Source organism: Microtus pennsylvanicus, chromosome 11 (genome assembly GCF_037038515.1).
Source record: "Microtus pennsylvanicus isolate mMicPen1 chromosome 11, mMicPen1.hap1, whole genome shotgun sequence".
NCBI classification, from domain to species: Eukaryota; Metazoa; Chordata; class Mammalia; order Rodentia; family Cricetidae; genus Microtus; species Microtus pennsylvanicus.
This window is the reverse complement of record NC_134589.1, coordinates 66,893,782-66,908,636: the sequence shown is the minus strand read 5'-3', so window position 1 is coordinate 66,908,636 and position 14,855 is coordinate 66,893,782. Positions and strand designations below refer to the sequence as shown.

The 14,855-nt window shown below is 35.1% G+C and overlaps 1 protein-coding gene across 2 annotated transcripts in view; it reads left to right on the top strand.

Moving 5' to 3' along the window:
• Fnip1 (folliculin interacting protein 1) overlaps positions 1-13,584 on the top strand; it is an 81,286-nt gene extending 67,702 nt beyond the window's left edge. For both annotated transcript variants that reach the window (XM_075992598.1, XM_075992599.1), the window contains 4 exons: positions 716-884; positions 3,685-3,882; positions 8,064-8,179; positions 10,910-13,584. In XM_075992598.1, the coding sequence (XP_075848713.1) occupies positions 716-884; positions 3,685-3,882; positions 8,064-8,179; positions 10,910-10,988 (562 nt within the window). In that variant the 3' untranslated portion in view covers positions 10,989-13,584. The remainder of the gene's footprint in view (positions 1-715; positions 885-3,684; positions 3,883-8,063; positions 8,180-10,909) is intronic.
• The last annotated feature ends 1,271 nt before the right edge of the window (positions 13,585-14,855 follow it).

The following is a 14,855-nucleotide window of genomic DNA, read 5'->3' as shown; positions in this document are numbered from 1 at the left end:
GTGGAAAGAGAGAACTGATTCCCAAGGGTTTTTCACTGACTTCATGCACCTACATCCAAAATAATGATTATTAAAGTAATTTTTAACGTCATTATACTGGTCAAATTCTTTTACTAATAGGGAGAATTAAAAACTATTCCTCACTTCCCCTAGTTAAGACATCAGAGAAACATTAAAAATACAAGTGAGATGTAGGAAATTGGTCTCTGCTTAGTTTGCCAACCATTTTGGAATGAGTTATGCATGTATCTATCCCACAGTGGACCTATGACAAGCCTGGCACTTAGGGAGACTACTTGAGAACAAAAAGGGAATATGTATTTGAGATCAGGTATGCAAGGAGACTATCCCTGCTTTGGAATGTTACAGACCAAGATATTTAGCTGCTTTGTTTTACACAATGATTTTCATAATCTGATTGTGTTAGAAATGTGTTACAAATATTTATAAAGGATAGCCTCCTAAAGTCTGTTATGAAAGACTCTTATTGTTCTTCAGACCTCCTCCAGGAGAGAACAGTATTTTGTGGTCTGCTTTAGTGTTTAGGTTAGTTTTTATATAAGGCTGATTTTACTCTGTATATAGTTCATAGAAAGCAAGGGTACTGGAAAGACAGACTTGTCAAGTTCATAACCTTCTCCACCCCATTTTTTGCCACTGACAAAAAATGTTTGTTACTTAACTAGATTTCCCTCCTTGATCATCTTTCTTTCAGGTCAAAATTAATTGAAGTGAGTGCTGTTCAGCCCAACATTGCCAACTTTGGAAGATCCTTGCTGGGAGGCTACTGCTCATCTTACGTTCCTGATTTTGTTCTGCAAGGAATTGGAAGTGATGAGAAGCTCCGTCAGTGCCTGTATTCAGATTTATCTCATGCTGTGCAGGTGAGCTACCTTCACAGCTTCTGAATATATTTAAAGCAAACTCTTTTTCTCTATTACGACCCAGAATTCCTTGTATTTTAGTGACATAGTCAGTGTTCTCTGAATCTATCACCTCATATATAGCATCTGTGACACTGAATTTATCACTGTGAAGAAGACAAGAATTGAATTCTAGGGATCTACCAAATGGAAATTTGAAATATAGAAAATCTTTTACTCATAGCATGAGAAATTGAGAGATCCAAAAGAGTAGTTCTCTTCTATTATTGTTGTTGTTTGGTTCTGCTTTTTTGTCTTTCAAGAAAGGGTTTCTCTGCATAGCCCTGGCTGTCCTGGAATTTACTCTTTAGACTAGGCTGGCCTCAAACTCAGAGATCCACCTGCCTCTGCCTCCTGAGCTCTGGAATTAAAGGTGTATTTCTTAATTTCCTTGTCAGATTATTGCTTAGATATAGAAATGCAATTGATTTTCTGTGTTTACCTTTTATTCTGTAGCTTTCCTGAGCTCTTACTAGTTGTGTTATTCATATAGAATCCTTAGAGTTCTTACCCATGATTCATGTCATCAGTGGACAGTGTTACATTTTCTATTCCAATCTTGAATATATTAGGTAACATCTGTCCAGAGTTGCATGGAAAGAAAAGGTGACAGAAGATAGTATTATCTTGCTCCTTATCTTAAAAACCACTGAGTCTTTCACTATTAGGATAGTATTGATAGAGTTCTTGTAGATTCATACTTAGGAGGAAACCATGGAGTCTTTCACTATGAGGTAGATTATCTTGTAGACAGATACTCTTTTCATCTGTGGAAACTTCTTCTATTCTAAATCATTGGCTTTTTATTGTGGTAGTGATGGTATTTGTTTGCTTGTTTTTGTGTGTTGGTAGTGTGAGGGTTTGTTTTGTTTTTTGGGTTTTGAAGCAGTCTTGTTGTATAGCACAAACTGTCCTAAAATTTTCAATCCTTAGTCTTGAGTTTCAAAATAACAGGTATGTGTCAGCCTGTCTTGCTCTCTCCAGCCTTTTTATTTACTGCTTTTCTTTCCCATTTTTCAGTATCATTTCTCAAAAATGTATCCAAGTGCATTTACTTGAAGCTTTCTCATAATGTTTCTTCTAAAAGAACTGTCCATGTTCCTCTCCTCTCTTATCTGCAGCTCATAAGTACATTGCAGTATTTTCTCTTCTGCATCTCCAGTAGTTCCTGCTTAATCTGTAATTAGATATTTATTTTATGTTTTTAAAACATTTATAGCTTCCTTGTCTACTGTCTAGGAAAGAATATTATTCAGAGTAGTTGTTTATTCACTGGTAAAGGGATGGATGTTGAGGATGCCACACTTAATGGTAAAAGTGAGGCCATTAACTCTTGTTTTTGTTTTTCTTCTTTTTGGCCAGAGGTTTTGTTTGTTTGTTTTTTTTTAAATGTCCATAACCTATCTTAATAATAAAATATAGTGAAGTAGCCAGCATTGCAGGACTGTATTACTGATAGGTATGCTGCATACTTAATTTCCATTTTTAATCTTTGTTATAAAGGCTTTGAATTCCTTGAGGAAAGTCAAAAAGTACAGCCTTCTGCCTGATGGCCTTTTACCTATATGTCAATGTTTATTTTGTTTTGTTATGGTTGTTTTGTTTTTGCCAACTTGATACAAGCTAGAGTCATCTAGAAAGAAGTATCCTCAATAGGGAATTATTTTTGGCAGATTGTCCTATAGGCAAGTCTGTGGTGTATTTTATTGATTAATGATTGATGTGAGAAGGTCCAGCCCACTTGTGGGTGGCACCACCCTGGACATGTGGTCTTGTGATGTATGAGACACCAGGCTGAACAAGCCAGTAAGCAGTGTTCCTCTATGGTCTCTGCTTCAGTTGCTGCCTCACGTTTCTGCTTCAATTTCCTGTCACTTTTCTTGATAATGGACTATGACTGTAAGCTTAAATAAAACCAATCTTCCCCCAAAGTCTTTTTTTTTTGCCATGGTTTTCATTACAGCAATAGAAAGCAAACTAAGGCAGTCAATTAAAATGCTTTTCACTATCATAATTATGAACATACTGTGTGATAAAGATATCAAGCGAGATGAAGATACACAGAATAAAAGAGATCCTTTGTACTTTTGACAGTCACCTTGATTTGAGCATTTCAGTCCTCCATTTTTATGTAGATCTAAGAGCAATAGGTGTATGGTAGAGTCTTTGTATGTAGGGAAGTGGTTTGCATTTGTCAGTGTGTGTTGATAAGTCAGGCCAGTACATGTGGACTTGCTCTCCTTTAACCTATTCTATATTCTGCCTACATGTCCTGGAAAAAATAGAAGAGTTAATGTACAGAGGCAATAATGTGTTTCATGGCATCATCAAATTACTCCTATGGTTCCGAGGCATGTTGATGACTGATAGTACAAAATTTTGCCATTGTTTCATTTGTACAAGTAAGTTACTGTCAAAAAGAAAGGAAAAAAGTCTGTCTTATTTTGAAAGATACAGCCTTTTAAAACTAAGAACTGTTTTAGTTGTCTGGCATACACATTTGTGACTGGTTGATCAAAAAGACTTGGGAACATTAATTTCTAGATTTAAGGATACAAAGATTTATTAATGAATACAAAGATATGCAATGATTTCTATAAACTACTTCAATGTATTTGTTATTATTCCATTTTTAAACAAATATTCCTTGGTAATACTGTTGTTTAATATATTTTTTTCTGCTTTTTAAAAATTGGCTTGTTCTATTTACATTACTTTTTGAAAACTTTGCTTATCATAAACTGAATTCTTTTCTTTCCAGCATCCAGTGTTGGATGAACCAATAGCAGAAGCTGTCTGTATAATAGCTGATATGGATAAATGGACTGTTCAGATTGCCAGCAGTCAGAGACGAGTAACAGATAATAAATTGGGAAAGGAAGTGTTGGTGTCTAGTCTTGTTTCCAACCTGCTTCATTCTACTCTTCAACTTTATAAACATAACTTATCTCCAAATTTTGTAAGTATATATAAGGCTTGAATGACTTTGAATATTCTGCTAAGTGAACTTGGCTTACTATGTACACACATTAAATATTCTTACTAGCTTTTATCATCGCTTTATTGAAAGAAGTATTACAATGATTGTCCTCTTCTACCGCCAACCATTGTGGAGATAGAATCTAAAACTGGAATATTTTGGAAGGTTAGATTAGGTTATTAATTGAGGTTGTTTAGGTCTTGAGTGTTGATTCATGTGAGAGGACTAGTGGTCTACTAAGGAAGAAGGAGATTGAGACTGTTCTGTCTCCACCATGTGACAACACCGTGAGAAAGAGCCTTCACTATAACCTATTACATGTACCCAGATAATGGATTTCTCCATTTCATGAATATGAAACAATCTATTACTGAGGCTATCTGTGAGCTAAGAAAGAAAGGGATGCACTCAAATTTGTACAATCTGATTTCAACAGCCAGATTTTTGATAATGCGCAGTATTCCTGGTGTAGGGTGTCATTTCAGAACCCCATAATCATATCATTTGAATATTTCTACTTCATGACAATGATAGCCTCTTGAGACCTTCTCCTACTTTCAGAGCTCATTCTCTCTCATGTAAGAACTGTAAAAGTTCACAAAAGCTCTCTCTATCAGTGTTACAAATACCCAACAGCATTGCTCAGTATCAAAAGACTAAGTGTCCCCATGATTAGTAATGAAGAAACCTATTTTTACCACTTTAACTCCATCATGGCACTCAAGTTTTAGCAGAGCAACTAAGCGAAAACAGAAACAACATACTTCAAAATTGGAAAAGAAGATAGATTTTATTTCTATTTACAGATGACATGATCTAGAAAACATATTTCATGAGAAAAACAGAATTTTCAGACAGGAAAAACATGAAAAAATAATATGTCCTATATATTAACTGTGAGCAACCCGAAATGAAAATTAAGTAGTTCTGAGCTAAGCATTGTGATCACTCCAGTGACAGAGGATGAATATTCAGGGCCAACTTCAGTTACATACTAGGTTCAAGACTGTCCTGTCTCATTAAAAAAAAAAAAATCAAGGGTGAGGGGAAAGAAAGCATTTCAACTTAGAATCATAAAATATCAGGTTGTTTAATGATCAAGAAAAGGTGTTGTAAATGGGAAATGTTACATAAATGAGATAGAAGAAGGAATAAATAACAGGAACACCCAAATCTGTGAATTGGAAAACTTAGGATTCTTTTGATTCAGTTCAGCTTAATGGCCACTCTACATATCAATAAACTGATAGCCCACCACTGTCCCATCATGTACCAAATGACCTGCCGTACAACACAACTCAGGCTATTCCTACTAGAAGAAGAGCAGACCTCTTTGTCCCTGTGTTTGTCTGAAACCACAGTTGGAGGACTTAATATTGTCATTATTTCCCAAACTGACATACAAATTGAATAGTATCCCTATCAAAATCCTAATGAAAGACTTTTCAAAAATAGAAAACCTGGAGCTGGAGAGATGGCTTAGCAGTTAAGATTCCTGACTGGTCTTCCAGAGGACCTGGGCTCAATCATCTGTAACTCCAGCCCCAGGGAATATGATGGCCTCTGTCGGCACTGCATGCATATGGTACACATACATACATGCAAGCAAACATCCATATAAATAAAAAGAAAATAAAACCAAAAAAATTTATAAGGAATAGAAATCCCATCTTAATCCAGTCATATAGAACATCAGGGGAACTCATTGAGCCAAAGGTACCCTACTTTTGAGGATAAAGTAGCCACGTGGTGGTACATGTCTATAATTTCTTAGAAGATCTGAGCTGAATACTGGGGAGACCCTATTTTAAAAAAAACAGTAAAATAAAAAAAGACAGCAAAATTAAAGAAGTCAAACTTCCTAATTTCAAAACTTACAGTGCTGCTACAATCAAAATATGGTAGTAGTAGTAGCATAAAGACCAGAGTATAGACAGATTCATTCTTCATTCATTATAGATTGAAGAGCCCAGAATTAAACCTTCTCATATAAGATTGGTTTCAGTAATAGTGCTAAGACCACATTCAACAAGGAAAAGTGTTTACAACAAAAGATGGCCACATTTTTTAGAAGTTTTCAGTCTTTATTTTGTCATATTTAAAAATGAACTCAACCTGGATGAAAGACCTGTACTTAGAGCTAAACCTTTTGTTGCCCATGTTTTTGGTGTATATTTAAAGAATCACTTTGTTGTTCTCATTTTATGTCACAGAGTTTTTCACTTTGTGTACTTGTAAGTTTTATAGTTTATCTCTAGAGATAAAGTAGTAGTTACTAGAGGGAGGAAGGAGGGAAGGAGAAGTCATTATTGGGTAAATAGGTTTTGATGAAAAATTCCCAAGTGGATGGTGTTTATAGTTAAACATTGTAGATTTTCTTAATGTCTCTCAACTATATATTCTTAAATGTTCTGTTTTGGAGGAGGAGATATACTTCAGGTAGAGAGTACTTGCCTCTCATGCACAAAGCCCTGGGTTTGATTCCTTGCACCTCGTAAAGCAAGAGTGGTGGTGCCTGTAATGTCAGTATTTAGCTGGCAGAGGCAAGAGAACCAGAAGTTCAAGGTCAGCCTGTACTTTACAGCAAGTTTGTGGCTACCCTGCTACACGTGAGACTTTATCTCCAATTAAAAAACATAAGTAAAGCCCGGCGGTGGTGGCGCACGCCTTTAATCCCAGCACTCGGGAGGCAGAGGCAGGCGGATCTCTGTGAGTTCGAGGCCAGCCTGGTCTACAAGAGCTAGTTCCAGGACAGGCACCAAAGCTACAGAGAAACCCTGTCTTGAAAAACCAAAAAAACAAACAAACAAACAAACAAAAAACCATAAGTAAAAGCCGAACAGTGGTGTCGCATGTCTTTAATCACAGCACTTGGGAGACAGAGGCAAGTGTGTCTGTGTTTGAAGTCTACAAAGAGAGTTCCAGGACTGTTTCACAGAGATACTCTGTCTTGAACTCCTCCCCCCTCCAAGTTAATAAGGTAAATGATATTGTCTGTTATATGATATACATATTCTACACCTAACATTTTCATAAGGCATTTTTAGCCTAAACAGGAATTATGAATGAGATACATATCACAACACAAGCAATGAACCCCCACATCCATTCGGTTGTGTTTTCTGGTAATAAAAACAAGTTTTGGTTTTTTGCGATTTGGGTTTTGGTTTGGTTTGGTTTTTCTGAAACAGGGTTTTTCCATGTAGCCCTGGCTGTCCTGAAACTCAAACTCACTCTTGTAGACCAGGGTAACCTCCAACTTGAAAATTCATTTGCCTCTAGCTCCTGAGGGCTGGTATTAAAGGCATATGTTACTACCCTCTGCTTTGTAAAACAAGTTTCTATCAGGCACTTTTGTAGTTCATTTTCATCGGAAAGGAATTCACTGTCTAAAACTTGAAATTCACATTTTTCTCCTCAAACATATATCAATTGTATGAAAAATTCATCTATTTTAGGAAACATGTATAAATTAATTGTAAAATATAAAATGTAGGTATTTTAAGTTTTATTATCTTAGGTTATAAACCTCATTCACCAAGGTCTACTGTTCCTTCTTTGAGCTATTATAAACTGTTTTTTTTTTACTCAGAGAGAGAGAGAAAGGGAGAATATATGTATGTGAGTATATATGTATATGTATACATTTGAAATATGAGTATGTATATCAGATTTGAAATTAAAATGTTCCTAAAGTCTTGTAAATGATTATTGATGATCACTGTACAACGTCTGAAATGCTGGTGAGTTGTACCTTGAAAATGTTTGAGATGGTCGATTTTATTGCAGTTTAGAAAAAAGAATTTTCTTGGGACTTCATCTCTGATAGTAACCAGAAACAGATTTATGCCTCTTTTCTTCTAAAACTGCATCCTTAATTTCTTCTGAACATAAATTCATCTTGGAATGGTCAAATGGAATTGTGTAAAACTTAATGCTCTGAAATTTGCTATCAGGGTGGGGTGGTACCTACTTGTTATGTAGCACCCGAGGATTTGAGGCCACCCTGAACTATGTAGAGAGTTCAGAGGCAGCCTCAGATACATAGGCGAAATCCTGTTGTTATCCCTCAGGCCCTCTCCCCAAGGAAAGAAATTTGACATTACTCAAAAGAATTAGAATGAGTTTTCTAACAGAGTTTGTTTCTTCCCTAACTGTAGTGTGTAATGCACCTTGAAGACCGGTTACAGGAATTATACTTCAAGAGCAAAATGCTGTCTGAGTACCTGAGGGGACAGATGCGTGTTCATGTCAAGGAGCTAGGAGTAGTTCTTGGGTATGTTCATGATTCCTTTTCTGACTTTGCTGTGTCTCTTGTCATGTTCCTCAGAACTGCTTTTTGTGTTTGTTTTTGTGTGCTTTTTCATATTAGAAGTTGTACACTGTCAGGTTTCTCTTTGTTCTAGGAAAGCAAATTTTCGTCACCACTAATAGAGATGCATCTGCCTTTGCACCATTCCTGTAGTTTGTCAAGAATATAGGCAGAGGGAATTCAACAATTTTTTTTTGATTTTTTTTTTTTGAGACAGGGTAACAGTCCTAGCTGTCCTGGAACTTGCTTTGTAGACCAGGCTGGCCTCGAACTCACAGAGATCTGCCTGCCTCTGACTCCCAAGTGCTGGGATTAAAGGCATGCACCACCGCTGCCTGGCCTAAATCCAAATTTTTATTTTTATTTATAGATAAAGTAAGTATTCATGATTTACTTACTAAATTTGTTGTAGATATATTATTGTAAGCATTTGTCTTGCCTTTTAATGAGCTGATGGAAGTAAAGATGCTTGGTTTGTAGTTGCTCTTTACTGCAGGTTACTGTTCCTCACACAATCTTCATAGTATATTGGTCTACTCTATAGTTAACTCCCTGGAAAATAAGAACTATCTGAAATGCTAATTAAGGAGAAAAAAAGTTGGTTTCTAAGCATAATGTAACCTTATTCCATTATGTGCTGTTAGCTCTTGTATGATCTATGAGCGTGTGCATGATAATATTCTAAGTGAAGGAATTAAAGATTTTTTTTTCCCTAAATTCAGTTTCTATGAAAGGAAAAGGGATCAGTGTCAATCATTTAGAATCAAGTGTGCATCACAAACTAAGTTTAAGTCTAAACTTTCGTTTTGTCATTCATTCTGGGGATTCACCCTACAGCTTCACACATAAGTACATACTTCTACAAGAGTATGTATCATCCCCCTTGCCCAATTGTTTTAGTCATTCTTAGTGTGTAGGCAATATCCAAATTAGAAATGGCCCATTCTGTAAATAAATATGTCCTTTGTCACATATTAGGACTGAACAGGAATTTGAATGACTCCAAATTTTTCTGACTTCAATACTATTTGTATTCTGTACCAAAGGTTGTATAAGTTCCAATGAGGCTTTTAAAGAATGATTTTCCTCTATTTGGAAAATAAACAAATATAATCTTACTTTCCTGGGAAGTAGGAGAGACAGAGAGAGAGAGAGAGAGAGAGAGAGAGAGAGAGAGAGAGAGAGAGAGAGAGAGAGAGAGATTGTAATACCTGTATTAATATTTTAAAAAATAAACTAATTTTTAAAATAATGAGCATATAACCAAGTTCATGATACATTTTGTTTAAAATGCAAAGCAAATTACCATTATCTTTTCCTCAACTTAAACCCAACCATTAAGACTCTTGACATTGTTTATTGTTGCTGGATTATAAAATGTATAAAAAAAGAAACAGGTTTGTACTTTGTTAGTGTGCAGCATGCAGTTAATACAGCCTGAATATTTCTTTATATGGATGCATACTGTTACATCTCATTTTGATGGTTGTATAGCATTCCAGTTTATAATTTATGGTTTATAATTTTTGTTATTATAAACCAATGCTGAAATAAAAATGAATTTTGACCTGTGTAGAATAAATTCTACTCCTGACAGTATAATGTTTGATTAAAGGATATCCACATTAAATTACACACATAATTTTGGTAACACTAAATGCTGTCTGGAAAGTAGAGTCTGAACTCGTATAAGCACAAGAAGCCATCTATTAGCCAAACTAGCAGCAGACTTTCAGAACTGTTGCTCCTGAGCTGGCATATGATTTTTTCTTCAAATTCCTTAAGTTAAGTATATTTTTTTCTAAATGCATTGACCATTTTTCTTTTTCTGAAAATTGAGTTTTTAACTTTTTGTTCTTTTTGAGACAAGGCTTCACTTTGTAGCTTAACTTATCTCAAACTTGTGATTCTCTTCCGTTGCAGGGTGAGGGTCTGCTTATTTGTCCCAGTTGCCTGGCTAGCTTATACCAGAATAACCACACAGAAACTGTATTCATTTAAAAACTGCCTGGCCCATTAGCTCTAACTTCTTATTGGCTAACTCTTATATCTTGATTTAGCCCATTTTTATTAATCTATGTATGGCCACGTGGCAGTGGCTTACTGGCAAGATTCTAACCAGTGTCCATCTGAGGCGGAGGATCCATGGCTTCTCTCTCTCTGCCCTTCTTCCTCCCATCATTCAGTTGTTTTACCTGCCTACCTAAGTTCTGCCCTATCAAGGCCAAGGCAGTTTCTTTATCCATTAGCCAATACAAACAACACATAGAAAGAAGGACCTCCTACACCATTCTTCCCTCAGTCTCCCTACTGCAGGATGACAGATATGTGTCACCATGCTTTGAATATTTCTTGTATGATGTATTTTTAAGAAATTTACTACTTATAGCATGTATTATAGAAATACTTTTGGTTAAATGCTCACACAGACTATTATTACTAGTAAATTATATTTCTTGTACATACTGTCCCTAGATAAATGTCAGGTCAGCTGTGGTATTTTCCTGTGTCTGTGCCTTGGTTTCCTTTGCATTTCGAAGCTTCTTTTCCTTTGAGCTCTTTACCCTGTTCTTTTTGGCCAGGGTGAGCCCTTAAGTGCTGAGGTGCTTTGGTAATGTAGAAGTGTTCATTGCCTGTAAGATTCATATTTTGGATACAGAAAGCCTGAACTGAGTTTTCTTTTCTTTATTACAGGATCGAATCCAGTGACCTTCCTCTTCTGGCTGCTGTAGCAAGCACTCATTCTCCATATGTTGCTCAGATACTCCTTTAACCTGCCTAAAGGTTAACTTTGGTTTAAAGTTGAATAGAAATCAAGGAGGCAGGCACATTGTATATCTATGGAGTTGTTGCTGTTCTGTTTTGTATGTTAGTTTTCTCCATTAGGCTTCTGTGAATGTGTCATCTCTAGTATGCTGTGTTGCATCCCAGTCTACATAGACTGGATGGCTTTTTATTTTCAACTGGACATCTGGGTAGCAGTAGATTTTCAACCAAGTGAAACTAAAGCAACATAAATAATTGGGAGGGGAGCAAATAGCATTTTCAAAAGCCAAAGTGTAACTTAGAAATTTCTGTGACTATCCAGGAATTTCATGCAAACTAAAAACTTTGTCACAACTCATGAATAGCAATAGATGTCTTATGCTCAAATGTCAGAAATCTTCATTTCACCAATTTTTAATTTTTGTTTCTAAAATACAGAAATCTACAAGACCTTGATTTATTTGTTTTGCAATTCAGATCAACTAACTTCTAGTTATTTAAGTATTTTAAACAATCTGTTAATTTTAGGAAACTCACAATGAGTGAAAATGTTATGTTGCTCATCTAAGTGTACATATGTATTATCTATTTTTTAAAAAAGCAGGGGTAGAAATACAATATTGATAAACATGCCTTTTTAAAATAATATTTTTTCATCTAGTATTGTATGTAATGTTGAAATACTACCTTCTGGTGATTTTTATTTTAGAGTGTTTCATACACTCTAAAATATATTTAAAGCCAGTTTTTTTGAGGCTAAAGGTTGTAGATTCCCTAAGAATACTACTTTATACCATTTGTTTTATAAGAATGAGGTAATTCTTATTGATATTTACATATTAATTTAATAAATAAAAATTAAGATTAAAAAGTGCACCAAAGCAACTGCAAAAATAATACTATATTTTTAAAATATGCTCAGGTGGCCATAAACTTTGGTTTAAGTATCGACAATTGAACCCATATGAACAGAATATTTGCTATTAATCTTCAATTTACACTAGTAGAAGTAATAACTTTAAAACTTTCTTTTCTTAGTGTTCCTTGTTTTTCTCAAAAACATTGTTTTTCAAAGCTTCCCACTTATTGTTGTCTTTTGTATATAGTGTAGATTGTTGCTTGTAAAAGAGGCTAATAAGGAACCAAACACTTGTAAGTAATGTAAATAAAAAGGTGGGTAGATAATGTTTTCAGTATACTCTACTACCTCAGTTTACTTGAATACTGAATTATAGCTTACTCTTTGCCTGTGTGGGCTAATATACACATAATGCTAGAATTAAAGTTGTTTTCTCTTTTCATTGACTAATTCTAAGTTGTTTAGCTCAAAAACAAACAAAAAACACAAAAAGAGCCCTATTCGCTTGTTCAGTTACTTTACATTTACTATAAAACATCCATTCTTGCTATTTAAAATTTTCAGTAATTAATGAAAATATTCTATGGTTTAGTCTTCAGAATCTTGAAATTTATAGTGTCTGATTACATTTTATCTTGCTCTTTATGTGTGTTCAAGAGAATGTCAACTAGAAAAGAATAAGTAGAACGTTTTGATGGAACATAAACTCAAAATTAGGATGCCTCCACTTGGCCCTTGTACTGTCAGCTGGTTCCAGTTAGAACTTGGGTCTCCCATGGATAACTTGCTGCCAAAGAGTGTTTATAGATGTGTTTTCTTTGGCGTCGTTGTATCCCATTTGTTAGTGGGATTGCTCTGTTCTGTTCTGTTAAAATTCAGAGAGTAGATTTCTGTCAGAATTTAGAACCTGAAAAAGTTCCTCTATGGGCCATTATACATTTTTCTTTGATTGTGACTCAGAAGACTATATAGCAGGTAGATATGTTTGGGGATGTTTTCTTAATCATGGAACTTTTCATAGTTCTCTTTGAAATCTCTCATTACCACTTAGTAATTCTAGTCTTTAATAAGTGAATGGCTTGTGCACCTATTATTCTCAAAACTCAGCTTTGCTGGAAAGGAAAGGCCTATAGTTTCTTAAAGACTCACTAGTCCTTATAGGATTCCTGAGTTTGTAATACCTTTATCATTATATTCTTTACTTACTCAAAGCCCAAGGAATGAGCTGCTACTTCTTTACAGTGTGGCTGTGATAAATGTGAAAAGAGTTTTGGCCTGTTTAAAATAATTTTTCAACTACTTTATGGTACAGTCATATATGTGCTACATATTAAAAACACCTGTTCATTGTAACAGGAAATTAAAAAGGGATCTTTTATATTATAGGATTAAAACTAATTTTCCATATATGTAAACTAATTGACTTGATTTTAATTAACTTGGCATTTATTAATATGTCTTAACTTTGAATTTGAAAATATTAAGTGCAATAAACATACTAGTACAGATTTCATTTTGTTGCAGTTGGCACACAGTGCAGATGATGGCTAAAAACAATTTGCATAATGCCTGTGTCTGGTAGCTGTCTTCTGAGGATGTTCTGCTTTCTCAAGTTATTTAGATGATGAATATATAAATGTACATACTTATTTGTTCTGAATACATTTCTCAAATGTACACCTGTATTATAATAACCTCCCAATTCTAAGGGAAATTTGTGCAATAAACACACATGTCAATTTGATGGGTAGTGTTCATATTTCTTTCATCTATATTATTGAGGTGTATGTGACATATTTTACTCTGGTATCAGACAACCTAGATTTGTGCTCCAGCTTTGGATACCTTTGAGCAAGTGACCTTTCTATTTTGGTAGAATCTATTAATACTTAGAAGATTGTGAGAGTTAAGTAAAAAATGATAAAAATTTAGCTAAGCCAGCAATGGTGACACACACCTGTAATACCAGCACTTGGGAGGCAAAGCCATCTCTGAGAGTTCAAGGCAAGTTCCAGGACAGCCAGAGCTGTTACACAGAGAAACCCAGTCTCAGAACACAAACAAACAAAGAATTTAGCTAAGTGCCAAGACTCATTGACTTTTTGACTGCTACCTTTTACCAGGTAATCAGAGTAATTATAATGTTCAAAGAATTTTTAATGTATGCTCTTATAATTGTAATTATAGTACCCAAAATACAGTGATGTGCTCATTGATACACCCAACTTTACTCAGTGATAAATTGAAATTTTAAATCCAAACCAAGAAGACACCATGTAAAGCTGTTTAGGAACATTTTATTCAAAACAAATGACCATTAATTTTAAACAACTACAACAAGTATTGGTTTGGAGTCTGGCACTGTTTTGCTCCCTAATTTGGATGTAACTCTGGGCAAGTGTGCCTCTTGCTGCACATCATGTGGGATTCAGCCATTTATCCATCCTTGGCACCTACTCTGCAGTAGTAATTTAACCCTGAGTAGGTTTGTTGGGAAGCTGCCTTCCTTAAGTTAGGTTAAATTGAGCTGAAGTAAGCCTTGAGGCAGTAATAGCTAGATAAGAACCCAGTTTCACATATTAATTTTCACTTTTACATTTAAGCACAGAAAAGCATCCTGTTTTAAAGCAGTAAAGTACCAAACACTAGGAAAGTAAGGATCAGTTATTTATGAGCTGTTCCTAAAAACTTTCAGATTTTCTTTTAACATTTCTAAGTAGCATGGAATACTGATTTTGCTAATGAGAAATTGAGTGAGATGCAGAGGATTTAACATGCTTATTTAAAGTCATATTGTCTCCTGTAAAGTCCTTCATTTCGCTTAGACCAGAAAGCTTTCCCAGCTATTTGGGGTGACAGGCTGCAAAGCTATCCCAGTTTTTTTTATATGTGCTTTCTTTTGTGGAATGGGGCCTGGAGTAGCAAGTGAGGCCAAGTCCGAACTGAAGGCTGGTGAGGACTGAGAAGTTGCGGTTTATCAGAGGCATGGCCTTCATGTCTACAAATCATTACGCA